Below are 27,808 nucleotides of genomic sequence, written 5' to 3' on the forward strand. Positions count from 1 at the left end.
CATTTTTTATATAGATAAACACATGCATTTCTACTTCAATCAATGTATCAAGTTTTTTATTGCTACTATTCCCACCACGGAATCATTGCTGGGCCTGAATCGGGTAACTATTTCAGCCCATGCACGTGACCCGATACAAACAGATTGGAAGACAACACGTGTAATCGAAGTGAGTTCACTTTTTAGTTTTTCCTTTTAACGCCACTGTTAAATGTATATTTCTAGTTTTCTACCGTCCTTCTACGTTGTACTGTGTTTGTCTCCCATTTTTTGACTACTGTGGTGCGAGCGAGAGTGCAGCGCGTGCCCTCACTCTTCTCTTTCTATCACCTTCAGGTAATGTAATTTCCACTTCAGATTCCACCACCGATCACTTTCTCAATCCTATTTTCTCATCATTGCCACTCCCATTTCTTCTTCTCATTATGTTTCTCTATTTTTTTTAATCTTAGAATTAATTACCGTACCTCAAATTAACTATATGAAATAATCAGCGTGAAATATATTTACATAAGGCGTTAATAATATGATTACATAATTCATGCAAGTGATTCCAGTATACCTAATGTGTTGAGAAATTGTCACAGGTGAAATGGCGGGGAGTTCAAATGGAAGAGAAGGGAAAAAAACTATGTTTCCTAAAACTGAGGATGACTTGGATTATGATGAGTTCCCACCTTATTCTACTTTCTCAGCCAATGTTGGGGTATATATGCTGCATATATCAACACATTGAAGTGTGTGTGTGCTTGTGTACAATAACCTAATTCTAATTGAAATCAACTCTTTTGGAAAGAGATGCAACAAAAAATGTGCTAATTCTAGTTGAAATGATATGTATGATGAATTGTGTATTTGACTAGAGAGATTATATATTTATATCAGAGGTAGGTAGAGTCCCTGCAGTAGTTGCTTTGTGTCCGTGGTGGCAAGGGGTCCTCTTTGGGAGAACTTTGATGCTTTAGTCAGACATAGTGTGTGGTTAAGGAGATCATATCTGAGGGTTTTACCCGGAAATATTTGCGGGTCAGGCATGATGAGCCATTATGAGTGTGGTTGACTGTTGTGGCGTAGTTAATAGCCAGTCATGGGTTTTTATGGTGATTGAATGTCATTATGAGCCATGACAGCCATGATTAGAGGGGGCAGTCTGTCGGCAGCTCGGAAGTAGGTAGTACAGCATTGGAGTTGGACCACTTAGGCTTTGTGTGGGAGTCTAGTTTCGGAGGGGGAGGGAAGGGATGGCTTGGAAAGAGACTCCCTTGTTTGGGAATTGGGGGCAATAGAGGGAAGGGCTTTGGAGGTTTTGTGAAGCCCTCTAAAACGCTCCACATGCTCATTTTCATGATTCCTCCAATTTGGGATTTTCTGGAAACAAACATATCAAAGTACTTAGATGCTTTTAGTAAAAAAAATTAATTATATTTTTTTTACATTTTCCATTGTTAATTAGATGTTTAAATGAAAAATAAAAAAACATTTTTACATTATCATTACTTTAGCCTCCTCCCATGTAATTTCACAGTTCCAAACAAGGGGGAGGTTTGCCTTCCTTCCCCTTTCCATTCCTCTCCCATCCTTGTCCCTTGACCACTCTCATTCCTTTTCCCTCATAAATCCCAAATATAGCCTTAAGTGTGGCTCAGCCCAGTCATAATATGGTCCAAGCATGGAACTAGATCCTCGAACCGGTCCGGAACAACGTGCAATAAAAAAATATGTCTGTCTGACTGTCTGTCAGCCCCGTGTTTGAGAGAGATAATCTAATATTGTATAAGACTGGAAATTTTTTCAAGTGTTTCCAGATTGTGCTCATTTGGTTTAACTCTTATCATAATATCATGTCAGACTTATGGGCTTCTCTATCCATATACATGAATTATAACATGATAAGACGAGACATTATTTCCTCATGTTCAATATGGATCAGAGTCAGAGCATATTGATATAACATTTATAAAACATTTGTCATCATTGAATTTCCATTTTCCTTCGTTTGCTTATGTTTAACTTTTTCCTACAATTACCAGGACAATGTTGCAAGTTCATCTGGAGGCAAACTACGAGCATTCTTTATTGGAATGGGATTCCTGCCATCCCTTGTCGATAAAGTGATTGAGGAGAATGGTACTTTATGTGTGAGCAGGATGCATTTGTCTATGTCTTGCATCAACTGCGTGTCTCATTTCATGAGCTTCTAATATATTTTCACTATGCCAATTGAAGTACTACAGCTCTGATTGATTTTCTTTCAAATGTATAGGGGAAGATAATTCTGACATGTTATTAGAGGTTCTCTTGAGATCTTCTGTAAGTAGATTATATGTTCTTAAAGAAAGGAAACTTGTAATAATATTCTTTGCGATTGTGTTGTTTGCTCCTTATCTAATACCGCTTTTCAAACTAATAAACCATTCACTGAAATATTCGGATTGTTACTTTTTATGCTTTCCACTATTTTTTATTACTGACTATTGATTTCCAATGGATTAGGCTCAGAAATTAAATTCAGACTCATCAGAGTCTTTGGATGGATCTCTTAATACAAGGGGTAAGAGAATTGCCCCAAATTTTTTTCCTGTTGGTCACTCAGATGAGGTAACTCGGCTCCCTTCACCATCCTCTCTAATTTTTAGCCTTTAGGGTAGAAATTCTAGGTTTGTATAATGTTCCATTTACTGGACCAGGGTAGTTAAAATTGTGATCTTACATAAAATTGGGAGGGGGAGTACAACACACAAGACGTGTGATCATAACACGGACCATAAGATCCTACACCAAGAATGCAAAATTATATCTAAACATATACGCAAGCAAATAAAATAAATCAATAAGAAAAGGAACCAATAAATCACAAAAGTAACAGCTAAAGTTGAATTAACCTTCAATTAAAATTTGAGAATGCATAATAGACTCTGACACAAGTTCACAATTCGTAAATAACATAACAATCAACTAAATTTTTTAATACCATACAAACTAAAACAACTTACCCGGAGAAGAGCAACTCACCTGCAAAGAACAACATAGTCACAACTTGCAACACCCAATCATTTTTTGTGAATGATACAAAGGAAGACGCACATGAAGGAAGATGTCGTTGCAAACGGTCGTGCGATTTTATGATTTTAACTACCTTGTATCAGACTATGTGTTAAAAGTTTAAAAACAATTTGTTTTTTTTTCTTATGTCAAAAGTTTGATTATATTTTCATTTTTGTCATGTTAATTTTCTTTGGTTGATTTAATTTTTTTATCAAGTTTCTGAACTTGCTTTGAAATTATATAGGCTCTTCGGAAATCAAATTCGCAGTCTTCTGATTCTCTGGATAGCTTATTTGATGATAAGGATCCTCCGGAGGTTTCCACAGTTAATCAACCAAAAGAGGTGTTTGCTTGTTATTCCTCAGGGATCCTTGGTTATTACAAAATTTATGGCATCATCTTCTTGGTTGAAATGAGTTGAACGGCTGAACTATTTAAAAACCGATTACTTTTGTCCTGCTGTATGTTTAGTCCTTGCTATAACCATTAATTAGCAGCTCGTTCTTTTGATCTATTACTGTCACATGTTTGTGCTTGCTGACTTGTTGACTGTATTTTGTTTAATGCTTTTAAAATTCAGGTTTTCTTCTACGTCATCCAAAATTCCTAATATATATTTTCTTACAAATCATTGGTTTTTAGATATTCTTGCATCTCCCTGTCAACATTTAAAACCACACTTGTAATTTATTATGGTAGTGTTGTCACCAGTTTATCACATGTACCATATGTATCATGTATTATTTGGTCACCAGCTTGTCACATGCTACAAGTGATACATTTTTTCTTACTCTGTCTAAGGTGACAATTGACTATGCATTATATTCCACCTTGCCTTTTGTGTCATTGGCATTATGTCTTTTTCTTGTGCCTGAGAATAAAACTAGGTTTCTAGTTTCATTAGGCCCCTTAATATCTTTCCTAATTTAATTCGGTTGTTGTTTGGCATAATCTCTCTCTCAGGAACCTGATGAACTTATTGACGATAAAAGACGTTCTTTACTGATGATGAATTTCTCTGCGATGGAAGTAGATTTTGCAATCAGTAAGCTTGGTATGTGTACATCTTTACCTGCTCTGTGCTTTTGTATGATCAATATATAAAGATTCAACAAGGTTAGACATTGTCTGTTTGTATGATCAATATATACTTTCTGATTTTATATGGGTCCTAATTTATTTCCTTATTTGTTTTTCTTGTCTTAATTGACTTGGAAACATATGTTTTACTGACCTTTTTTAGTAGCCAAGGAAATGGTGCTGGAGTTTGATAAAAGCATATGCTTTCTTGAAGTATTAGTTCCGCGCTACATGTTTGGATAGTCATACCTGTGCAAAATATACGAAAAAAGACTTGACATTCTTCATACATTTAATTGAAGTGTCTTTAGACTCGTGGGGGAATATTGCATATAATTTGTGCTATCATAAAATTAACTTTTAAGTTGCTCTGACTATATATGGTCTCTTGTCAAAATTTGAAAAAATAATTTTGGTTACGAACAATTTTGGCACATTTTATTTTATGAGTGCGTATTCAGTGATTGTCTGACATCCAAATAACATTTTGGCATAGCATTTATATTTTTTTATCCTACTTACACAGATATAATATCATCTACCTTTATGAATTACTTGCATCTAAATGGATTTCTTTATTCATTGTTTCATATCAGGTTCTGAAGCATCAGTTTCTGAGCTGGTGGACTTCATCTTTGTTGCCCAGATTGCTGAAAAATTCAAAAAAGAGACCGATGATAATGATATCACCCGTGATGACATCTTTGCTGCCAAGATTGCTCAAAAGTTCAAAACTGAAACAGATGATGTCATCTGTCTTGGCGTAGGAGAGGTTTTGATATTTGACCCATTTAATGACATGTTAAGGAGATAATTACTATGCTTCTTGCAGACAGATTTTCAAGCTTAGTCTGAACTCATTTTCCTTTAGATTAGACAAAATAGTATGAACCATTTTGTTGCATGTTGTCGACTTTATTTATGTGAAAAATAATATAATAATGCAAACAAAAATAACTAGACATTACAGGTGAACACATCCATTTCCTCTGCTTGCTTAAGAGATGTGATTCTAATGTCGTATAGTTTACTTGTAGTCGTAGAGGAGAATATACATCTAGTCTTTCTATAGATGTTTGTGGCAGTTAATGTCTTTTGCACATCTTTTTTTGACTTGTGAACTGTGTTGTTATACTACGGAAACTGCTGCTCATTTTTGTGTGCATTGAATATAAGTTTGATTCTTTTGGAGTAGATTATTTGGGATTTACAGAGAACTTTGATTGGCCTCAGAATTTGGAGTATTAAAGGGATTTGACAGAAGTAGGGACTGGGGATTACAGATCAGCATAGTGATGTGCTTTGTATGTCATGGATTGCTGTATTTTCTAGAAACAGAATGCTTGGTAATAAAAGATGCCTTTGACATAGAGTTATTCCAGGGTTGGTTGTCTTCATGACTTCTGTTGCATCCAGCTCATATTTTTCCCTTAAAGGGCGGAAAGTCGGAGATATTTATTATACATCTGTGTTGATAATTATTTTATTTTAATTGGGCTTTGCTTCTATTTCTTCGTTCAGGACTATAACTTATCCTCTTTGTATTTTTTTTGTAAAGTCGGTATCGCTTTTCAATGATACTTATGCACGTACAGGGACATTCGCCTTACTGTTGTATCAATTGATGCATATTATTACTATTATGTTGTATTATGTATCTAATATCTGTAACCCTTGGATCTCAGGTTAGCAATGAAAAACTCTTCGGCATTATGGCAAAAACACTTCATCTGCTAGATATGGGTTTCTCTGAGAATGAAGTATCATCAGCATTTGATAGATTAGGTGAGTAGTTTTAACAGCTGACCTTATGTGAACTAAACAGCTGCAAGATTATGTTTTCAGTCTTTGAAAAGTATTTATCTGTTGGAGTGACGAAATGACATTATTGGAAAAGAAGTCATTTTATTCATCTGTTAGAGTGAAGAAATGACGAAATGACATTATTGGAATAGAAGTCATTATTGGAATAAAAGTATTCTAAGACGTACAACTTTAGCCTCTGCATCTTTGGCTTACTAATTGACTGTTATTCAGGTCCGGAGGTGCCAGTTTCAGAGTATGCAAACTATATTTTTGCACAGCAAAATGGGACTGAATATGTAATGGAATATAAGGTTAGTCTTTTATGCTTGTGATATTTCAAATTATATTATAATGAGCATACTTCATAAATCATATTTACATGTCCTTTTCTTTTATGTTTGAGATACATGTTTGAGCATGTTTTTTTGTCCCCTATCATTCTTAGTACTAATAACCATCCAAGTGTTATCTGAATGATGAAATTTCATGTTTGTCTAGTTTCCCAGAACTTCTGCTTATTATATGGGGATCAAAGTTGAACCAGAGACGGATATATATGGTACAGCAGAAGTGAAAGTCGAGAGTTTTAGCCATGAACCTTCACATTCAAGGCAGGTCAACTTCGGGGCAACTTACAGTGGTAACGGGGTGAAGAAAGAGGACTGTATAGATGAATTGCCCAATGCAGCATCGAACATGAGATTTTCTGATTTTGTGGAGAATGATAGAGGTAAAAGGCCCAAGTATGAATATGATGATGATTCAAGCTTTCTTCTTGATCCTTATTGGGTTGAAGAAAGGTTTGATGCTGATGTTGCTGGGATGTCTGAACTTTACAAACCAAATAAACCGAGGCGTCTTACTAATGTGGCAGCAAAGCCTCCATTTTTCTTATATGGGAACATTTCGAACATACCATCCGACTCATGGGCAAAACTGTCTCAGTTTTTATATGCCATTGAACCTGAATTTGTGAATACTCAGTTCTTTTCAGCCTTGACTAGAAGAGAAGGTTATCTACACAATCTTCCAACTGAAAACAGGTCCCACATCGTTCCACCGTCACCTATGACTATTGAAGATGCAATACCGCAGACAAAGAAATGGTGTCCACCTTGGGATTCAAGGAAGCACTTGAGCTGCATCAATTCCGAAATTGATGGAATATCTCAAGTTTGCGATAAATTAGGAAAGATGATAGCTGATTCTGGTGGAGTGCCGTCATCTGAACAGCAGAGAGACATTCTTCGCTACTGTCGCGGATTGAATCTTACGTGGACTGGTAAAAACAAGCTGAGTCCTATAGAGCCTGAACAATTGGAGGTCATCTTAGGCTACCCTTTGAATCACACTCGCGGTGTTGACAACAACGTGACCGAAAGACTTAAATCACTGAAATACTGCTTCCAGACAGACACATTGGGGTATCACCTTTCCGTGTTGAAGCCCTTGTTCCCTGATGGATTGACAGTGATATCACTTTTCAATGGAATTGGTGGTGCAGGAATAGCATTACACCGCCTCGGTATTAAAATTAAAGCGCTTGTCTCGGTCGAGACTTCTGAGACAAAGAGGAAAGTTGCTGAGAGGTGGTGGCGTAGTTCGGGACAAAAAGGGAATTTGGTTCAGTTGGAAGACATTCAAAAGCTGACCACTAAAACTCTTGGAAATATAGTTAGTAAGTATGGTGTTATTGATCTGGTCATTTCGCAGCACCCAACCTCTTCCTCAAGTTCATCTGTTCATCCAGGTCAAAGTCTCTCTGCCGTTGATTTTTCATTGTTTTGTGAAGCTGTTCGTGTTTTGCAACGTGTAAGAGGTGTGTGTTATTAGTTAGTCATGGTGACTAGTTTTCTTATTGTAGTAAAACTGGTTAGTGGATTGATTTATTATCTTCCATTTAGTCCTACTAGACCTCCAGGTGCAAGGGTCATATCCAATTTGAGAAAGGGTGGTTGGATTTTCATATCAATTTAAACATGTACATGTATGTATGCTTTTGGTGGCATATTAATAACTCCTCTTCCCCCCACATATTTAATACTGTCACTCTATTCCAATTTGAATGTTTTTTAATCTTATACATTACAGATTAAGAAATGTGATTAATATAGTTTATATATTTTGGATACAGTTTTCTTAAAGGGAAGCAATGAAAAGTTCATGATTTTTTCCGTCTTCTAAAACTGATGTTATATTTTTTGAAAAAAATCAGCGAATGCTAATTCACCAAATTCATCTTATAAAAGTTTGGAGCGATTAGTGTTAACCCAAGTAAAATAATGTTTGCATTTTGCCGAATTTTAACTAAAATAATGAATTTTGATATCAAATTAAATAAGTATTACTTATTTTATTCTCAATCTTGGTTTCACTACATATAATTTTAATTTTAATTTCATAAGTTACTTTTTTAATCATAATTGAACATAAATGGGTTAGTAGAATTAAAGTGCTTATAATAAAGTATTCATACATATCTAAAGTATTTTTGTTGAAATTTTACTAAAGAGGACAAATTGAAAATGATTATTAGGGATCAAATGTATACTATTTTTGGTTCCTATGGTAACTATTTTCACTTTGTTTCTTATATATGACCATTAATTGTAATTTGGTTTTTACATACTAACTCCAACAAAGTGTTATAAGTTATAATAACAACAATAAATAGCAAGGATCAAGTTGAAAATAACTGTACATACAAGGACCAAGTTGAAAATGAGAACCACATATAGGGACCTACATGCAAATTTTATGCAAATGGTTTATTGTTTTTGATCACTTTTGTGAAGGGATTTTTCAACCTTCAGGAACTCAAGGTCACAGTCTTGTTCATTTTGCCGTGGCAGCTTGAGGAGTGTTAATTCAAACTTTCAAGGGATCTATGGGAACTCAAGGACACGTGAACGGTGAAGATAGAACAACTAACTAAAAATTCCAATTTCATTTAGCTTCATTTCATTTCTTCATTTCCATTTCATTTCACTCGGTCTCAGTTTCCTATTTCATTTCTCAGTTTCTCAGTTTCTATCTCTTAACCGTTTCGATTCTCTCCTCACCGATTTTCTCACTCATCTCTCACAATCGCAAATCGTGTAATGGATCCTCTCCAATTTACTAATTGAGCGCTTCTTCCGATCCTTCAACATACATAGTTACTGCGATTCTTAACCATGTTCGAAGCTCACGTAAGAATCGTTCCTAAATTGTTCACGTTTTTCTTCTTTTCTTCAACGATGTTGTTATGATGATCATAAATAATTATTAATAATATTCACCGAATGCTGTGTAACTGTGTTTGTAATAATGTTGCTTTGTTAATTGACAGGTATTGCATTTGCTTCGAAGATATTTGGGCGAATATGTGCATGGACTCTCTGCCGAGGCCTTGCGAATTAGTGTCTGGAAAGGTTTCTATTTCGTTCTTCCTTGCTTTGTCATTTTCTCACTTTTTTACTCTCATTTCCCACACTGCCTGTGCTGAATAGTTTAAACTTGAATTTAATATGTTCGCTTTGTTCGTGAGGTTACTCTGTTGTTGTCTCAGCCATGTCTTGGAATTTGACAGTGACACAGTGAAGCACAAATGCTTTTGGGAATAAAAACCAGAAACGTATTTAGAATTTGTTATGAAATTTCCGTCCGTGGTCGTTTTTGATTGTGAATCAGAAAAATAGGTTGCTGATTTAGATCTGTTTCTATAGCTGATAGATCAATTATTTAGAATTGTTTGTTTTTTTGATCCGGTTTGGGAATTTTTGTTTGCAAGCGTGATATAACTGGAGATATTTGGTGTCTATAAAAATATTTATACTTGTCTATTAGCTAAACATGTCGGAGTCATAAGGATTCTATAATTGTTGTGACGTGTGAATATGCTAAAATTGATATTTTCAAAGAACAAGAATAATAGCGAATAGCCGAACATCTTAATATAGTTATGTGGGGAGGAACCACATGATTAATGATATTGTATTCTAGTTAGAAATTGTTATTGTCTGATTCTTCTGCAATTAGTTTCATATATTTGTTCATGTTTAAATACCTAAGCACTTCAATATTTATCGAGGTTTTAATTATGTGTCTGTGACCGCAATTGGGGCTGCGACGTTATGGTTTGAGGCTTTGAGCAGTCTCTGGAACCGCATTGTGACCTGTGGCTGCATTTCTCTCTCTATAGCCTGTAATTGTGGTAGATGCCACACAATCACAATTTAAAACCATGATATTTATGTTCCTTTTTTTCAATATTGCACGGATCAATATACTATTATTGGATTAGATGATTTTTTCACACATTTTTTTGAAGGAGTTCTCACAATTTTCTAGTAGATGGAAGATAGCTTAATAATTAGAGGTAGAGGGAGACTAAGAAACACTCTAGATGGAACCATTAAGAAGGTTTTAGATATTAATGTTTTGTCTATATACATGTTTAATTACAGACATTATGATGTCATATGACCATACCCTGTGGGAAAAGGCTGGACCGTTGTTAAATATTCCACACAGTACATTCTTGGGTTGAAACTTCGTATCATGCATATAATGCTTGTAAATCGGACACTAATCTAAAATGGTTAAAACTATATTATCCATATAATGCTTGTTCATCGTTATTCCAACTAAGGGCTTATCTCTCCAGGCGATGTTGTTCTCAAAGATTTGAAATTGAAGGCAGAGGCCCTAAATGCACTAAAACTCCCTGTTACTGTCAAAGCTGGCTTTGTTGGTACCATAACATTGAAGGTAACATCCAAGATTACTAATTGCCATCACCTTTTGGGTCATTACCTGGGTTTGTTATTCATACACTATGCATGTGCCTATGTGTGTTTTTATACATCTAAATCTATATGAATAGATGCATATGTAAATGCTTACATGTTTAGGCTGTATAACTTAGTAAACTTACTGCAGACTTGCATGGATTTGAGTTTTCATAATTTCAATTTAATTTGTTTGTAATGGTAACTGCTCCTAACTGTTTCTAGTGAGGGAAGGAGAGAAAGAGAGGGAAAGAAACTGAAATCTAAAACTTTTATTATTAGAAAAATTACAGTTACAAAGAGAGGGCAGCTATATTTATAGGGCTATAGCACAGCTAATACAGCTGGCTTCTGTTGCAAGCTAACTAATCTCAAGTAACACATTTAGCTTAGATGATAACCTAATCTCCAACATTATTCCCTAATATTGTTATATTATATTTGTCAATGCTTTCTGGTGTTCAATTTTCATTTTTTTTATTACTTTTACTTCTTTAGCTTTTCACCCCCTCAGGAGTTTACCATGTGCTTTTAAATGCTATTTATTAGATTTTTATTTTTACCTCTTATAATATGTAATATAGGTTCCTTGGAAAAGTTTGGGGAAAGAACCTGTGATTGTTCTAATCGATCGTGTGTTTGTTCTTGCTCATCCTGCTCCTGATAGTCGGACAATACAGGTACAACAATGCTCAGTATTTACTTTAATTAATACATCATTCTATTCATTCCCCAGCTAAATTGAGCTTGTTTTATTACAGGAGGAGGACAGGGAAAAACTTTTCCAAGCCAAGCTCCAGCAGATTGAGGTCAGTTTCTATGCAAATTTGTGTGCGTGTGTATATATTTTAAGGTGTTCAGGTTTTTTTTATTGCTTAGTAATTGTTGTTCAGAATTATTGGTTTGGATAGAGAAAACTGATACTCATAACAATAAGATTTTAGATTGACATGCCTCTTTGTGGTGTACCTCCCACGGTCTCTTTAGTTGGGTTTCTTTGCCTAATATGCAAAGAGACTGATATGCTTTGTTGAATGTTCTTCGGTTCTTATTTTTTTGGGTATCTCATTGTTTTTAGCTTAGTTTTTGTTAGTTCTTGAGTATTTCTTATCCTCCTTCTAGTATACTATTCTTTTCTCTTAAAAGAATATTGATATGGTTTTGTTGTGGCGTGATAAAAAGTATTTCTTTTATTGGAGAAGAAATGTTAAATTGTTAATTGAAGAAGGAAAAAGTGCAAGAAAGAGGATATGCTATCCTCACAAACATAAAAAGCAAAACCTTAAATATAAAAGAAAGCATGTCAATACCATGTTATATTTATAAAAGAAGATATATATTATATTTATAATGATAAAGAATATATATATAGATGGAAGAGAGAATTAACCTTTGTATTTCTAACAAAGAACCACATCCTTAAAACCCATGTGAAGAGCACCAAAGGGATTGCCAAACATCCTAGTCTAAAGTTATAAGGAGAAAAAGGTGCAACTTCTTAGGTAAGATCCAAGACTCTGTAAAGATACCAAACATCCTAGTCTAGAGGAACTATGCGATAGCCTATTTTCGAATATATACCACACATTATGCACGTATTAGAAGACAAAGCAATAAGAGGTTGACCTTTGTCTTTCTCTCTCTACAATTCCAATTGGTAGATTGAATATTAAGTTTCTGTCTTCTACCTGACTAATTGCATGTCCATGTTATGCTTCTCTCTCTCTCTCTCTCTCTCTCTCTCTCTCTCTCTCTCTTAAAATACTCCTGTATGATAGTTTCACTAGTTTCGGAGTTTGGGAGTCAAGAGAGGTTGCAGAAAAACATTTTCTGAGTACTAGAGAGTATCAAATTTATAATTTATTTATTTCTTTCAAATAATTTCTTTACTCATTGGAAACGTATTGATGAAGTATCAGAGAGTATTGTATCAAATATGGATAGATGAAGGATATTGAAGTATCCATGCTTCATAAATTAAAACCAACAAAGACTCAAATGATTCGTTTGCAAGTTGAGCTTTGGAAGGGAAGGGGAAGACTTGAGAGCCATCTCACGAGTGTATTTCATCACTTTGAAGCCTCCCATTTCCTTTCCCTTTCACAACCCAATTCGCAAACCGACCTTTAGTCATTAACTCCTCTAAAATGTAGGTTTTTTGTAAAATGAAAGGTTCCAAAAGGAGTTATTCTGAGCATATAATTGATAAATAAATGCATTACACAAAGAAGATAGGCAAAAAAGGCTTGAGAAGGCTTAAAAAAGAAGAACCGTGCCAACCTAAATATGGTCGTCACCAAACCCGTTAAGGTGAGAGATAAAAAATAAGGTAAACCCTAAGAAATAAGTCTCCAAGGACTGACATGGGTACCATGCTCGTCGGAGATAACTCTTGATTGCCTCTTCAGTTTGACTAATTGATTCCACTGTAACTTATTATTAAAATATGCTACAATATTCTAAAATACTTTCAAGATATTTTAGAATTCTAATAATTGTCATGCAACGTTCCTGTACATGTTCATGTTCTTGTCTGGAAATAATGAAATAATGTGCTCCATAAAGTATATATTGTTAAATAAATTATATTTGAAGTGACCTACCTTGGGGTTTATGTAACCTATGACCCGTTTTAGTTTTGGAAGGCACTATCTAAATTTGAGTGATTTACAGATCATGTCCCAAATATGAGATTATTATTAGTAAGTGCTAATATGTTATTGACTTACTGGTACTTGGTTGTGTATCCTTTTCAATTTTCTTCAAACAAATAACTGCCCCATTTTTTCTCCATGAACATATATATAGTTCACTAAAAATTAACTATTTGTGGTCTTTGTCTAATATGATATTAGAGGCTTAATTGGTTTGGTAGAATAACAACGTTGTGATGGAAGAAGGTGGAGCAATGAACCAAAGTGTTTGAATAATCTATTACTTGTATGCTGCAAAGAGAGCTTGGAATATTCTCTAAAAGTTCTGTGTAATAGAACAAATGTTTTCAGCTATATATAATGTTACTGTGAGTTCAAATTCATCTGTCTTAAATGTCAGACAGAGGATGCACACATTCATAAGACATTCTTTGCGGCTAAGCAACTCAATTATAAGTACAAGTCAATTAGATATAGATGCCTAAATCCGAAGTGTACATCAATTATAAGTACAAGTACAAACTATCTAAACGTATGACATGGTGAGGTTAGGGTCAGAGTGGTTATGGGTTAGGGTCCAGGGTCAAAGAGGGTTAAGACCAGAGTTTAGGGTTTAGGACTAGGGTCTAAGACCACGATTTAGGGCCAGGGCCAGGGTTCAGGGTTAGGGCCAGGGTCCACTGCCCAGGTTACAGGGTTTGGGGTTAGTGTTAGGGTAAGGGTAAAGTTTAGGGTTACGGTTCCGGGGGTTTATGGTTAGGGCCCAGGTTTATTGTTAGGGTAAGATAAGATAACCACAATGACTTTTTACCAAAATTGAAATGCTTTTGCTTTCTAACAGTTTTCAACCATTTTGCCCTCTCCTTTTATTATTATATTTCAATTACAAAAAAAAGAAACCAGAGGGGTGTTTGCTTAGATTTTGCCCCCTCTTTCTCTTCATATTAATATATTCCTTTGAAGAAGGGAGATTCAAAAGAAATAGAAAGTGATTAAAAAGAGAGGCTAATGATTAACAAAAGAAAAAGAAAGTGATAAGATAAGTGATTAGGAAGTGCTGTTTAACTTCGTTTGTTCTGTCTTATGTCCTCTCTGCAGACATGCATTTGGCATTAATGATTGTCTTGTATCCTACAGAATCTAGTTCGTCTTCTGGTTGTATCTTTATTTAATACTGTAAAATTGTTTTAGTATGAAAAAAAGATACAAGTTGGAAATGGCTATTGACGTCTATATTGATCTAAACCATTTTGTTCTAGAGCAGTTGTCTGTTAAACATTGTTTAGTTTTATTTCTTCAGTTATTCTTCTATAATATTCTTTTTGACTTCCAGTCCTTTTTTGTCCCCATGCAGGAAGCAGAGTCAGCTACACTTGATGCGATATCTAAATCAAAGCTTGGAAATGTATGACTTCAATATAGCACAGCAATTGGTTTTGAAATTCATTTGGATTTTTGCTTTTATTGTCCATTTTGTTTTCATATTTATAAACATTTACTGGAAGCAGTGAATGCATGCCACATGTTATGTGTAAAGTCAGATCTGTTCCAATATTTTTACATGGTGACCAGTGTATTGAAATTATTTCAATATATCTGGACGACTTTGACTTGCAGCAAGTTATTTTGAAATATGTTATTGTGCCTTGCTTTCATGTGAGGTTATCTTTGGAGTCTGATTTTCAATCAAATAGTAATCAAAGGCTATATTTCAATTATCTATAGGAGGATATAGAAGAATATGCTGCCCATTTACTTAAAGTGTAAAGGATACTTAAATATATCTACTGCTAAAATCTAATTCATTTTTTTTGTTTCTTATCTTAATTAGTAATTCAACTTTGAAGATTTTGAAAGTCCCTATATTTGTATTTCTATGATGAATTATGTCAACACTCAAGATTTGTTTAGAAGTGAGTTTGATAAAAAGATTAGAGAGCATGTGGTATTGGTCGACGTCGACAATAGCAGAATAAAAATGAAAGATTGAGTCATCTTGTCTGGTGTTTGTATTGCGAGGTGGGATAAAGTTTGGACTTAAGACCAATATGTTTAATCACACATCAACTTAAATTATGAAAAGCTGAAAGTGTTACTGATATTGAATAAAAATGGTGTTATATATTGAATAAATTAAGACAGTACTTATATTGAGCACTTCCTTATTTTTGACTTTTGATGCCTTGCTATATCTGTGTGTCTGTGTGTTGTGATATTAATAATAATGACTAACAGCTGATTTCTTACAGCCATCTTCTGGAAATTCATGGCTTAGCTCTCTAATTTCTACAATTATTGGAAATCTCAAGATATCTATTAGTAATGTGCATATCAGATATGAAGATACAGTCAGGTTGGTTTAAGTGCCATTTTATTCATTTTAAGGGTATAATTGCACATGCATTCCTCGTTGTCTCACATTGTCAGTGTAAAGAATAGAAGATAAAGGAAGAGAGAATCGAATTTCTTATTTGAGAAGACTTTCTGTTTTTCTGATTACAATGAATGAAAGAGATTAAGCTTCTATTTATAGAAAAGCTAAGTTGCTGAGGCAGTTACTTTGACAGTTGTAACTGCCACTAACAGCAACTAACTACACTAACTGAATCGAAAGATATATTGACTACACAGCTTTTTACATGAAGTTTAAACTGAATTAATAATAGGCTAATTACTCTAATATTCCCCCCTGAAGCTGTGGGTGTGTTGAAAATCTATCAACCACTTTGAAGCAGTTTCCTTATAGCCAGAAACCTTGAATTAGAGAGATGTTTAGTTAGAGCATCTGCTATCTGATCTTCAGATGGTATGTGCTTTATTTGCAAAAGTTTGGATTGGACTCTATCTCTTACAAAGAATAGATCCAACTCAATGTGTTTTGTCCTGTGATGTAGAATAGGATTGTGTGCCATGGCTACAGTGCTGAGATTATCACAGAGAACAAGAGGACATTGATGAGCAAACTTCAGTTCTGAGAGGAGAGACTCAACCCAAATGAGCTCTTGAGATGCTAGAGCTAGACTTCTATATTCAGCCTCAGTGCTTGATCTAGAGACAGTTTGTTGCTTTTTAGACCACCAAGTAACAATGTTTGGTCCAACAAATAGACAAGCACCTGAGACTGATTTTCTATCATCTAGATCTGATGCCCAATCAGCATCACAAAAGGCTGTGATGGATAGAGAACAGTGAGGACTAGCTGGTCTGAGTTGTATGCCAAGGGTGAAAGAACCTTGTAAGTACCTTAGAATTCTTTTAACAGCAGTCCAGTGATGCTCCAAAGGATTTGACATATATTGACACACTTTATTAACACTGAATGCAAGATCTGGTCTTGTAATTGTGACATACTGAAGTGCTCCCACTATGGATCTGTTAAGTGTGGGATTATCAAAAGGTGAAGAACCTGTCTTTGTCAATTTGCAAGAAGAAGACATAGGAGTAGGTAGAGGCTTGATAGAATTCATATTAGCCTTTTTAAGGAGATCCTTGACATACTTTGTTTGAGAGAGAAATAGAGAACCATTAGGCATAGGTTTAACTTCTATACCAAGAAAATATTCCAATGAGCCTAGTCTCTTTAAGGCAAAGGCATTGCTTAGTTTTACAATGAGTTGATTAACCTGGGAAGCAGAAGATCTTGTGATAATAATATCATCTACATACACAAGTACATAGAGCCTGTATGTAGTTGAAGTATGGATGAATAAGGAATTGTCACACCTACTGTTCAAGAAACCAAACTGAACCAGAGTACTCTTGAGCTTCTCAAACCACTGTCTTGGGGCCTGTTTTAAGCCATACAAAGCCTTGTGAAGTTTGCACACTTGAGCCTTATTACCATTATGGAAACCAACAGGTTGAATCATATAGACTTCCTCATGCAGAATGCCATTTAGAAAAGCATTATTAATATCTAGTTGTTCAATAGGCCAATGAAAAGTAACTGCTAGAGTGTGAAGGATTATGATAGTAATAGGTTTTACAACAGGAGAAAAGGTCTCTGTGTAGTCAATGCCCTGTTTTTTATGAAAACCCTTAGCCACAAGCCTTGCTTTATACCTATTTACTGTCCCATCAGGATTTTCCTTAATCCTAAACACCCATTTACAACCAATAGCTTGTTTGTCTTTAGACAAATCCACAATAGACCAAGTACCTAACTTCATTAGTGCATTGTATTCTTCTTGCATAGCTTGAACCCAAAGAGGATCACTAAGAGCAGTTTTAACAGAAGTTGGCTCAATTTGAACAAGCAGGGCCCTAAGAACTCTAGGAACAAAAGACTTATCAATTCCAGACTTGGAACGGGTTTGCATAGGGTGAATAGATTGAGAAACAAGAGGAAGAGGAAGAATTGAAGTAGACTCAGTGTTTGTTGTTGTTGGTGACTCAGGATGTGTTGTTGAGGACTCATAGTTTATTGTTACTGGCTGATTATTAGGTGAAGAGAGAGGTGTTGGTGAAGAAGAGGGACATAAAGAAGCAGAGGACTCAGTGTGTGTTTATTGTTGTTGGTGAAGAATAGGATTAGAGGAGGATGTGGGAATGGAAAAGGTAGCACCTAAATCTGTTGTAATAGGAGCAGTGTGGGGATAAAAGTGGGTTATTTGAGGAGGATGAGGTATAGGAGAAGACATAGACTCTGAGTGAGACATGACAGTCTCTTTAGACTCTTTAGATGCAAAGGGAAAAGCGAACTCATTGAATAGAACATCTTTAGAAATATATAATCTGCCATCATGAGAAAGACATTTGTATCCTTTGTGATGAGTAGAGTAGCCCAGAAAAATACATTTAGATGATCTTATCTGTAGCTTGTTGTTGTTATAAGGTCTTAACAAAGGAAAGCAAGCACACCCAAACACTTTAAGGTAAGAATAGTCAGGTTGCACACCAAACAGAAGATAGTGAGGTGAAGATTGGTTTAGGGATGGGGAAGGTAATCTGTTGATGAGAAAAACAGTTGCTGTAAAGGCATATTCCCAATATGACATAGGTAATGAAGCATGAGTGAGCAAGGCTAAACCAGTTTCCACTATATGCCTATGTTTTCTCTCAACAGTCCCTTGTTGATGATGACTATGAGGGCATGAAACTCTGTGAATAATTCCTAGTGAGGTTAGATATTGACTAAATGGTCTAAACTCACCCCCCCAATCACTTTGGATGGCTTTAATTCCTGACTGAAATTGTGTATGAACATACTTATGAAAGTGTTGGAAGATGAAAAGGGTGTCTGACTTTTTCTTTAGTAGATAAATCCAAGTGTGTCTGGTGTGAGCATCAACTATGGATAGGTAATATCTAAACCCTGTTTCTGAGTGGATAGGAGCAGGACCCCATAAATCTAAGTATAAAAGATCAAAAGGCTTGGCATACACAGTAGTAGAGTTTGGGAGTGTAATTTATGAGCCTTAGCACAACAACAAGCAACACAGAAATCAAGAGATGTTTTATTAGAATGTAAAATGTTACATTGTTGCAATACATTCTTTACAGCAGCCTCATGGGCATGTCCTAGTCTATAGTGTTAGAGTTTGTAAGGAGACAAAGACTTAGAACTAGGTAAGCTAAATTATTTGCATATAAAGGTGATGCAGAACTGAAATTACAGTGAATTGAAGAAGGTTTAACAAGACTTGAAAAGGCATAGAGTCCCTCTGCAGTGAGAGAGCCTTGAAGGAGAACCTGTTTAGTAGCCTGAGATTTAACAAGACAATGGTTAGAATGGAATTCAAAGAAGCAAAGATTGTCCTTAGCAAATTGAGACACACTAAGAAGATTTTTTGTAATAGTAGGAACAAGAAGCAGATTATACAATGACATAGAGATTAGAATCAAAAGGTGACTTAAAATAAGCATTGCCACTGCAAGTAATAGGAGCTTTATGACCATTACCCATATAGATGTGATTAGAGGCAAGCTGCTCTGTAGGATCAGCTAGCAAGGATGAATTAGCAGTTAGATGATTTGTGGCACTTGAATCTGGATTCCACATGGATGTTTTGTTGGAGTCTTGAACAGTGTTGGTCACATTCATTGCATAAGGTGGCTGATGAGCATCAGGTCTACCATTGCCTTTAGGATTTGACAAATAGTGATTTGAGGAGTGTGGATTGTAGGAAGGTCTTGGTTGATTATAGGAGTAGAGAGAGGTTCTTGGTCTTGTATAATGAGGAGGGACTCCATAAGTAGGGTTCTGTAGCACTGGAGGATGACCAAAGGAAGCATAAGAGTCTGAAAACTGTTGAGCATTGTAGTTATGGTCATAAGCAGAAGGCATTGTGTAGGAAGTATCATATGGAGTAAAATAACACCAGGTCACATCATGACCATGTCTATTGCAATACTTACAGAAGTATACTGAAATTCTACCTGATGACCTATTACCACGACCTCTTTTGCCAAAACGTCCCCCTCCACGAGATCCACCGTAAGTTTGATTAGATGAACCACGAAATGGAGGCACTGAGGGGAAACGTGTACGATAAGGTGGATGAAGAAGAGGAGCAATGTTGGTCACAGAAGCAGGGGATTGAGTAGGAGAAGACTCAGTAGTAGCAATATTAGCAGAAAACGCATCAGACACAGTTGTGTTTATTTTTCACTAACCTTGATCCAAAGGTGAGAAGAAATTGTTCTAACTCATTGATAGAAGGAGGATGCGTCTGTCCTTCAATAGTGGTAATGAGAGGATGAAATTCTTCATTGAGACCATCTAGAACAAAATCAACATGTTCCTCCAAGGCAATTGGTGCTCCAATTGAAGCAAGAGAATCAGTTAACGTCTTGATTTTTGAAAAATAATCAGAGATGCAATTGGAACCTTGTGAAACACTGCGAAGTTGTGCCCTAAGTTGACGACTTCGTGCTTTAGTGTGAGCATTACAAAAGGAGTGCAATTCCTGCCTGAGTTGAAAAGAAGAGGTGCATCCTACCACACGAGGTCTTATTGAATCTGAGATAGAATTCAGGAGCCACGAAAATACATTCTGGTCTTGTTCCTCCCAGCTCAAGAACGCAGGATTAACATGATGTTCAACATGATCTGATTCATGAAGGAATTGTGGTGGAAATTCGGGATTTAGAACAAACCTAAGTACGCGATTTGCTTTGAGAACAACTAGCATAAACTGGCTCCAAGTCAAGTAATTTTTCTCTGTGAGTTTTGTGATTGGAAGAGGAAGAGAGATAGTAGGAGAAAGAGCTTGAACTGATGCAGCAGAAGAGAGATTTGGTGGAGAATCCATGGAAGAAGGATCAGTAGTAGCGTTAGCCATAAAAAGCTCTTGATACCATGTAAAGAATAGAAGATAAAGGAAGAGAAAGAAGAGAGAATCAAATTTCTTATTTGAGAAGACTTTCTGTTTTTCTGATTACAATGAATGGAAGAGATTAAGCTTCTATTTATAGAAAAGCTAAGTTGCTGAGGCAGTTACTTTGACAGTTGTAACTGCCACTAACAGCAACTAACTACACTAACTGAATCGAAAGATATATTGACTACACAGCTTTTTACATGAAGTTTAAACTGAATTAATAATAGGCTAATTACTCTAATAGTCAGTTCTTGCAAATCATATTGTCAGTTCGTCATTAATCTCGTAATAGAGAGATTCCTTTTCGATAAAATCATGAAAATCCAAAGCTCCCACAAAGTTCGAATCCTTTGTTTGGATTGCTATTCTTAACAGGATTAACCCTAATGACATGTTACAATGTCCTTGAGGTCAAATCAAAGATCTCTTATTGCTTTGTCCTCTACTATGTGTGCGATGTGCTGTTCTCATTCGGAAACACAAGAGTCATCTTCTTTCACATCATTATTCTGTGAACATTCTCTGGAATAAGCTTTTCGGCATATTTGGAGAGATCTGGGTCTTCCCTAAGCATATGCTTCAGTTTCTTAATTCTTACTAATTCATGAGCTTTTAGCTTTAATAAAAATGCTAAAATTCACTGGCAGTGCGCTTTGTTTGCTATGTTTTGGTGCACATGGTTGGAAAGGAATGCCAGACTATCCATGGGAGCTTCGTCCATTGTAGAAAACATTTGAGATAGGGTCACAATATTTGTTGGCTTCTTTTGGTGTTCATCCCATGGTTTCTTTAAAGGTGTTTTAAGCGTTCCTTTTTTTATTATTAGGAGGAAATGCTTAGAGATCGGGCTCCTTTGTTCTTTGTTATGTAGGAGCTTGTATTTTGTAAATCTCTCTGGTGGAGGATATCTTATCCCCATATTTTGTAATCCTTTCCCTTGATCAATTCTTTTTCTATCAAAAAATGCATGCATACTGGCATTTAATTCAATTATGTTTCTATATTTATGTGATTTTCCTTTAGCTTGATTTCCATCTGCTTATGCCTTGTGAAAACAAATTTTGTTTGCAGTAATCCGGGCCATCCGTTTTCTTCAGGTGTGACTTTGGCCAAGCTTGCTGCTGTTACAATGGATGAGCAAGGGAATGAAACTTTTGATACCAGTGGTGCTTTGGATAGATTGAGAAAGGTGAGAAGTTACTTGCTAAGACAATTTTATGAACTCTGGAATGAAGGTTTTTTCCTGAAATAGCAACCAAATTGAGACACACTAAGGTTGTTTTTAGATAGAATATATCTCTTACTGTGTGGCTTGTATGTTGTAGTTCTCACACTCTTGTTTTTGGTTAGTTGCATATAATTGTTTTATAATATTTTAGAATTTAGTGGAACAAGTATGCTTTATAATGATACCAAGGCAGACAGTCTTTATATTTCCCAAATATTTGGGCCATCTTTTGCTCTATTATCTAATAGCTTGGAGTGCTGTGAGTAGTGGAGTGCATCAAGATTTGATGGTTCTGTATGGTTACATGATGCATAAATGGGTTAGGTTAGAATTCGGCTGCTTTAATCTCCAGGGTCAATTTCTGGCTGAGTTGTAGTGGTTTTTGAGAATGTGATTTCAATAACAAGTTTTCCATTGGCCTTTTTTACCCATGTGGGCTAATCACTATGCACTGAGTTAAGCAGAGTGATCTTAGAGATAGGAATAATGCCTTTTTTGGCAGTTTCAGCATTTGGGATTATTTGTTTCTTAACATGTTAATCAAGCCTCTTTGATATAGTTTGGTGTTTGCGTACCCCATTTTAAATTCAACAAAGTTGTACCACATGGTTTAAGATGGTTTGTGCATTGTTTACAGTTAATGAAACTTATTTTTTGGGTCTGACAAATATCTTGTTCTCATTACACAGTCAGTGCATCTTGAGAGGCTAGCTTTTTATCATGATTCTGACAGGCTTCCTTGGGAGATTCATAAGAGATGGGAGGATATTAATCCAAATGAATGGATTGAGGTATATTCTAATTTGGTTTCCTGTTTGTGTTCTTTTTTTTAGATACACACACAAATATGTATGTATGCATGTAAAACTGACTTACTGTTAACTTAACTTTTATTGGTATGTGACTTTAGCTCTTCGTTTAATCTATTTTTCATTTTCGTTCTGTACTAGATATTTGAAGAGGGAATAAATGAACCCACTGATGATCATAAGTTGGTCTCTAAGTGGGCTATGAACCGTACCTACTTGGTTTATCCTATCAATGCAGTGCTACAGTATCATAGACTCGGAGACCAAGAAAGAATAAATCCAGAAATTCCATTTGAGAAAGTGTCCCTTGTCCTTGCAGATGTCTCTCTTACTCTAACTGAGGTATCTTTTTAATTATTTGATTTATTTATAGAATCGCTCCCTGATCTTGGTGCTAGAGAAGAATCTAATTAAGAAAAATATAGAAGCTTGGATACTTCCAAATATTTGCCTCACCCATAGCGGATACTCTCCAATATTGGATACCGTACCCGATACTTCTCATACTCCATTGGATACTATTAACCTGCTTCATATAATTTTTTATCCTTTAATTTTGTGCCAATACAGAGGTGGGATATCAGAAGAATATGATAAATGCTAGTCCTATTGTGTTTGTGATGACTAATACAAGAACAATCGAATCTTAGTCCCATTAGGTCGGGTTAGCTGCGTCGATTGAACGACACCATAATACTCTATCTTAAATCACATTCATTGATAAAACATTGATCTTTAAATATTTTCTAATCGTTTCACCTATGGTTTTTCCTGGCTTTCCTCTTGTAGAAATTGGACTAAACCTCCATTTGATCTATTCTCCTTACTAGGGTTTCTAACGGTCTTCTCCACACATGTCCAAACCACCTAATGCACAATTCTATCATCTTTTATAAAATAGGAGCGACTCTAACTTTCTCCATAATCCGTTCTTTTTTAATCCTATCTTGTTGTCTAATGTGCCCACTCATTAATACAACATTCTCATTTGTGCTGGATAATACAAATTATGTTCTCCCCTTCTCCACTAAATAAAGATATGGCTTAACTAGTACTTTTTTGTATTTATTGATTGTTCGTTATGGTGGCTGTCTTTGTTTTTCGATGTATTGATTGTTTGTTATGGTGGTTGTCTTAGCTTTTCGATCTTTTATAAGTTGATATATATAATTTTCCTTATATATATGCATGTTGTATCCCACTGTAACGATATCATAATCTTTTATCTTCTATGAAATGATATATCTTGAGTGTCGTACCTGAATCTGTGCTCCCCATCCAATGTTGGGTCTCTAGGCTGCTAGCTAAAGCTTAACATGGGGATTGTTCAAGATAGAACCTTTCAGCTTCTATGGAATAACAGAATTTTAGCTTCTTTGTTGGTTTGTGCGAAATATTCATTTTAAAGGGGTTCCTTTTTCTATGAGCAAATGACTTTGTGAACAATATTTTTAGTTCCTTTCTTTCTTTCTTTCTTTGCTTTTGGTTATTTTAGTATGTTTTGATATATTCTGATTAGTGCTTCTTTCAATTTTTTTGCTTAAATATAGTTTTTTTTGCATTTTGATACTAGGACTAAATTTTATTAGTGTAAAAGAATATGAAGATATATTTTTGGTACAAAGAATATGAAGATATATGAAAAGGGGGAAGAGATTTCTTAATTTATGTTTGATAGATTCCTTTTATATGTATTTCTAATTATGACTTAAGTCGAGTGTAACTGTAGCACAATTAGTATGAGCCCAACCCAATATCGTTCAGTACACACTAACAATTTTACTTCATACCACTTGCCCGTTATCTGCCTTTCCTTGAAAATGTTGTGTTTAATTTTTCTTCCCTGATCTACAGGCTCAATATCATGATTGGATTAAACTCCTGGAAGTTGTTTCAAGGTACAAGATATATATGGAAGTTTCTCATTTGCGACCAGTAGTTCCTATTTCAAAGGCTCCTTATTTATGGTGGCAGTATGCTGCACAAGCGACGTTGCAGAAGCAGAAGATGTGGTAACTTATTTTGTCGAAATAAATCCAGTACCCTTTAAATATAACTTCCCAGTGGACATTTGTATTGGAAAAATGCAAATTCATTTGCTTCGAGAACTAGCGTACTTAACTTCCCAATGCACATTTACCATATTCTTACTCTTTATCTTCAGCTTTTAGGGTTGAGGTTAAGATAACCCTTAATTTATATCATAGTGCAGAAGGTGCTGAATAATGTGGATTCTGTGCTATTATTTTTCATTCATGCAGTTGAGGCTGACTTTATGCTTTCTGTATTAAATCAGTTACCGTTTGTCATGGGACCAAATTCGGCATCTTTGTCAGCGTCGGCGGCGATACATTCACTTGTATGTGGCTTCTCTTCAACATTCTGCACATGTTAACCTCACAGAAATCAGAGAAGTAGAAAAGGACCTTGATTCAAAAGTGATTCTTCTTTGGAGGTCTGTCCCATGCTCATTGTATCCTCCTGTCTATGTGATTCTCTTTCTTAATGAATATCCTTTTCTATAAAAAATAAATATTAAGTTAAACACTTCTTCTTTAGGAGAATTTTGTAACTCTTGTTAAAAATTTGTAACTATGTTCATAAAATAAATACTTGTATATAAGGGCGGTCCGGTGCACTAGGCTCCTTCTTCTATGGAATTCTAGCTTCCTTTTATGTTGGTTATTTTTGGGAGTGGGTTGCAATTAAAGAAGATCATTGGGAGGAGGAAGGATTTTTGGAGTTTGAGGGAAAGAATGAAGATAGTAAATGTTGCTAACGTGTTTAATATGCGGTTATCTATGTGAGCTTGTCATTGGCAGCTCTTCCATGAAGTTGGAAGACTAATTCATATTAGTTGATTTTTTTCTGATTTTTTTTGTTGGTTTTATTTCTTTTTGTTGATCTACTTGGCTGTGGTAGGAGGATGTCTTATCATATTTTTGTGGTACCATTTAGGCTACTAGCTCATGCTAAGGTTGAATCTATGAAATCAAAGGTAGCAGCTGAAGAAAGGAGGATCAAGAAGAAGAGCTGGTTTTCATTTGGTTGGTATGTGATTACTTCATTCTTTCTACATGTTCTTCTCGCGGCGATTAAATTTCATCTATATTTTATGGTCTTGCAGAAGTATGTTTCACATTAGATTTTGACTGTACGCGTTAAGATTCACCATACTTGCATTTTTATGTAGGGGTGCTGACACAGAAGAGGCTTCTTTTGATGATGCTTCTGAGGGGATACATCTTAAAGAAGAAAAATTGACTAAAGAGGAATGGCAAGCGGTCAATAAGTTATTAAGCTACCAGCCTGAAGAGGAGTTGATTGTACGCTCTGCAAAAGATATGCAGAGTATGGTTCAGTTTCTGGTAACTGTATCTATTGGCCAGGCTGCTGCCAGGATTATCAGTGTGAACCAGATGGAAATTGCCTGTATTGTATGTATGCATGTAAAACTGACTTACTGTTAACTTAACTTTTATTGGTATGTGACTTTAGCTCTTCGTTTAATCTATTTTTCATTTTCGTTCTGTACTAGATATTTGAAGAGGGAATAAATGAACCCACTGATGATCATAAGTTGGTCTCTAAGTGGGCTATGAACCGTACCTACTTGGTTTATCCTATCAATGCAGTGCTACAGTATCATAGACTCGGAGACCAAGAAAGAATAAATCCAGAAATTCCATTTGAGAAAGTGTCCCTTGTCCTTGCAGATGTCTCTCTTACTCTAACTGAGGTATCTTTTTAATTATTTGATTTATTTATAGAATCGCTCCCTGATCTTGGTGCTAGAGAAGAATCTAATTAAGAAAAATATAGAAGCTTGGATACTTCCAAATATTTGCCTCACCCATAGCGGATACTCTCCAATATTGGATACCGTACCCGATACTTCTCATACTCCATTGGATACTATTAACCTGCTTCATATAATTTTTTATCCTTTAATTTTGTGCCAATACAGAGGTGGGATATCAGAAGAATATGATAAATGCTAGTCCTATTGTGTTTGTGATGACTAATACAAGAACAATCGAATCTTAGTCCCATTAGGTCGGGTTAGCTGCGTCGATTGAACGACACCATAATACTCTATCTTAAATCACATTCATTGATAAAACATTGATCTTTAAATATTTTCTAATCGTTTCACCTATGGTTTTTCCTGGCTTTCCTCTTGTAGAAATTGGACTAAACCTCCATTTGATCTATTCTCCTTACTAGGGTTTCTAACGGTCTTCTCCACACATGTCCAAACCACCTAATGCACAATTCTATCATCTTTTATAAAATAGGAGCGACTCTAACTTTCTCCATAATCCGTTCTTTTTTAATCCTATCTTGTTGTCTAATGTGCCCACTCATTAATACAACATTCTCATTTGTGCTGGATAATACAAATTATGTTCTCCCCTTCTCCACTAAATAAAGATATGGCTTAACTAGTACTTTTTTGTATTTATTGATTGTTCGTTATGGTGGCTGTCTTTGTTTTTCGATGTATTGATTGTTTGTTATGGTGGTTGTCTTAGCTTTTCGATCTTTTATAAGTTGATATATATAATTTTCCTTATATATATGCATGTTGTATCCCACTGTAACGATATCATAATCTTTTATCTTCTATGAAATGATATATCTTGAGTGTCGTACCTGAATCTGTGCTCCCCATCCAATGTTGGGTCTCTAGGCTGCTAGCTAAAGCTTAACATGGGGATTGTTCAAGATAGAACCTTTCAGCTTCTATGGAATAACAGAATTTTAGCTTCTTTGTTGGTTTGTGCGAAATATTCATTTTAAAGGGGTTCCTTTTTCTATGAGCAAATGACTTTGTGAACAATATTTTTAGTTCCTTTCTTTCTTTCTTTCTTTGCTTTTGGTTATTTTAGTATGTTTTGATATATTCTGATTAGTGCTTCTTTCAATTTTTTTGCTTAAATATAGTTTTTTTTGCATTTTGATACTAGGACTAAATTTTATTAGTGTAAAAGAATATGAAGATATATTTTTGGTACAAAGAATATGAAGATATATGAAAAGGGGGAAGAGATTTCTTAATTTATGTTTGATAGATTCCTTTTATATGTAT

At 35.3% G+C, this 27,808-nt stretch overlaps 2 protein-coding genes across 7 annotated transcripts in view; both read left to right on the top strand.

Moving 5' to 3' along the window:
- Window positions 1-219: 219 nt before the first annotated feature.
- LOC109338392 (probable inactive DNA (cytosine-5)-methyltransferase DRM3) lies at window positions 220-7,971 on the top strand. Of its 5 annotated transcripts, none has more exons than XM_019575617.1 (11): window positions 220-336; window positions 588-706; window positions 2,031-2,127; window positions 2,264-2,310; window positions 2,494-2,598; window positions 3,290-3,388; window positions 4,009-4,099; window positions 4,722-4,897; window positions 5,811-5,910; window positions 6,163-6,242; window positions 6,430-7,971. In XM_019575617.1, the coding sequence occupies exons 2-11, from the start codon at window positions 593-595 to the stop codon at window positions 7,762-7,764; spliced, it is 2,244 nt and encodes a 747-aa protein (XP_019431162.1). In that variant the 5' UTR covers window positions 220-336; window positions 588-592; the 3' UTR covers window positions 7,765-7,971. The 5 variants fall into 5 exon arrangements, with proteins under 5 accessions (XP_019431162.1, XP_019431164.1, XP_019431163.1 ...); XM_019575619.1 differs by having other exon boundaries at window positions 2,500-2,598; XM_019575618.1 differs by having other exon boundaries at window positions 232-336; window positions 576-706.
- Window positions 7,972-8,876: 905 nt separating this feature from the next.
- LOC109338390 overlaps window positions 8,877-27,808 on the top strand; it is a 75,237-nt gene continuing 56,305 nt past the window's right edge. Inside the window, exons 1-13 of one of the 2 annotated variants that reach the window (XM_019575616.1) lie at window positions 8,877-9,122; window positions 9,263-9,344; window positions 10,580-10,683; window positions 11,288-11,383; window positions 11,465-11,512; window positions 14,712-14,762; window positions 15,607-15,710; window positions 21,751-21,868; window positions 22,597-22,698; window positions 22,858-23,058; window positions 24,571-24,728; window positions 25,013-25,171; window positions 25,675-25,767. In XM_019575616.1, the coding sequence (XP_019431161.1) occupies window positions 9,108-9,122; window positions 9,263-9,344; window positions 10,580-10,683; window positions 11,288-11,383; window positions 11,465-11,512; window positions 14,712-14,762; window positions 15,607-15,710; window positions 21,751-21,868; window positions 22,597-22,698; window positions 22,858-23,058; window positions 24,571-24,728; window positions 25,013-25,171; window positions 25,675-25,767 (1,331 nt within the window). In that variant the 5' untranslated portion in view covers window positions 8,877-9,107. Of the gene's footprint in view, window positions 9,123-9,262; window positions 9,345-10,579; window positions 10,684-11,287; window positions 11,384-11,464; window positions 11,513-14,711; window positions 14,763-15,606; window positions 15,711-21,750; window positions 21,869-22,596; window positions 22,699-22,857; window positions 23,059-24,570; window positions 24,729-25,012; window positions 25,172-25,674; window positions 25,768-26,230; window positions 26,456-27,808 lie in introns of those variants that run through there. The other variant, XM_019575614.1, reaches the window with a different exon arrangement.

This window comes from Lupinus angustifolius, unplaced genomic scaffold (assembly GCF_001865875.1).
Source record: "Lupinus angustifolius cultivar Tanjil unplaced genomic scaffold, LupAngTanjil_v1.0 Scaffold_24_3, whole genome shotgun sequence".
In the NCBI taxonomy this organism is placed as follows: domain Eukaryota; kingdom Viridiplantae; phylum Streptophyta; class Magnoliopsida; order Fabales; family Fabaceae; genus Lupinus; species Lupinus angustifolius.

Coding starts and splice junctions, on each gene's coding strand:
- LOC109338392 (XM_019575617.1), top strand. CDS start 593: ATGGCGGGGAGTTCAAATGGAAGAGAAGGGAAAAAAACTATGTTTCCT. Junction 2,599..3,289: donor CTGTTGGTCACTCAGATGAG/GTAACTCGGCTC, acceptor GAAATTATATAG/GCTCTTCGGAAATCAAATTC. Junction 6,243..6,429: donor AATATGTAATGGAATATAAG/GTTAGTCTTTTA, acceptor ATGTTTGTCTAG/TTTCCCAGAACTTCTGCTTA.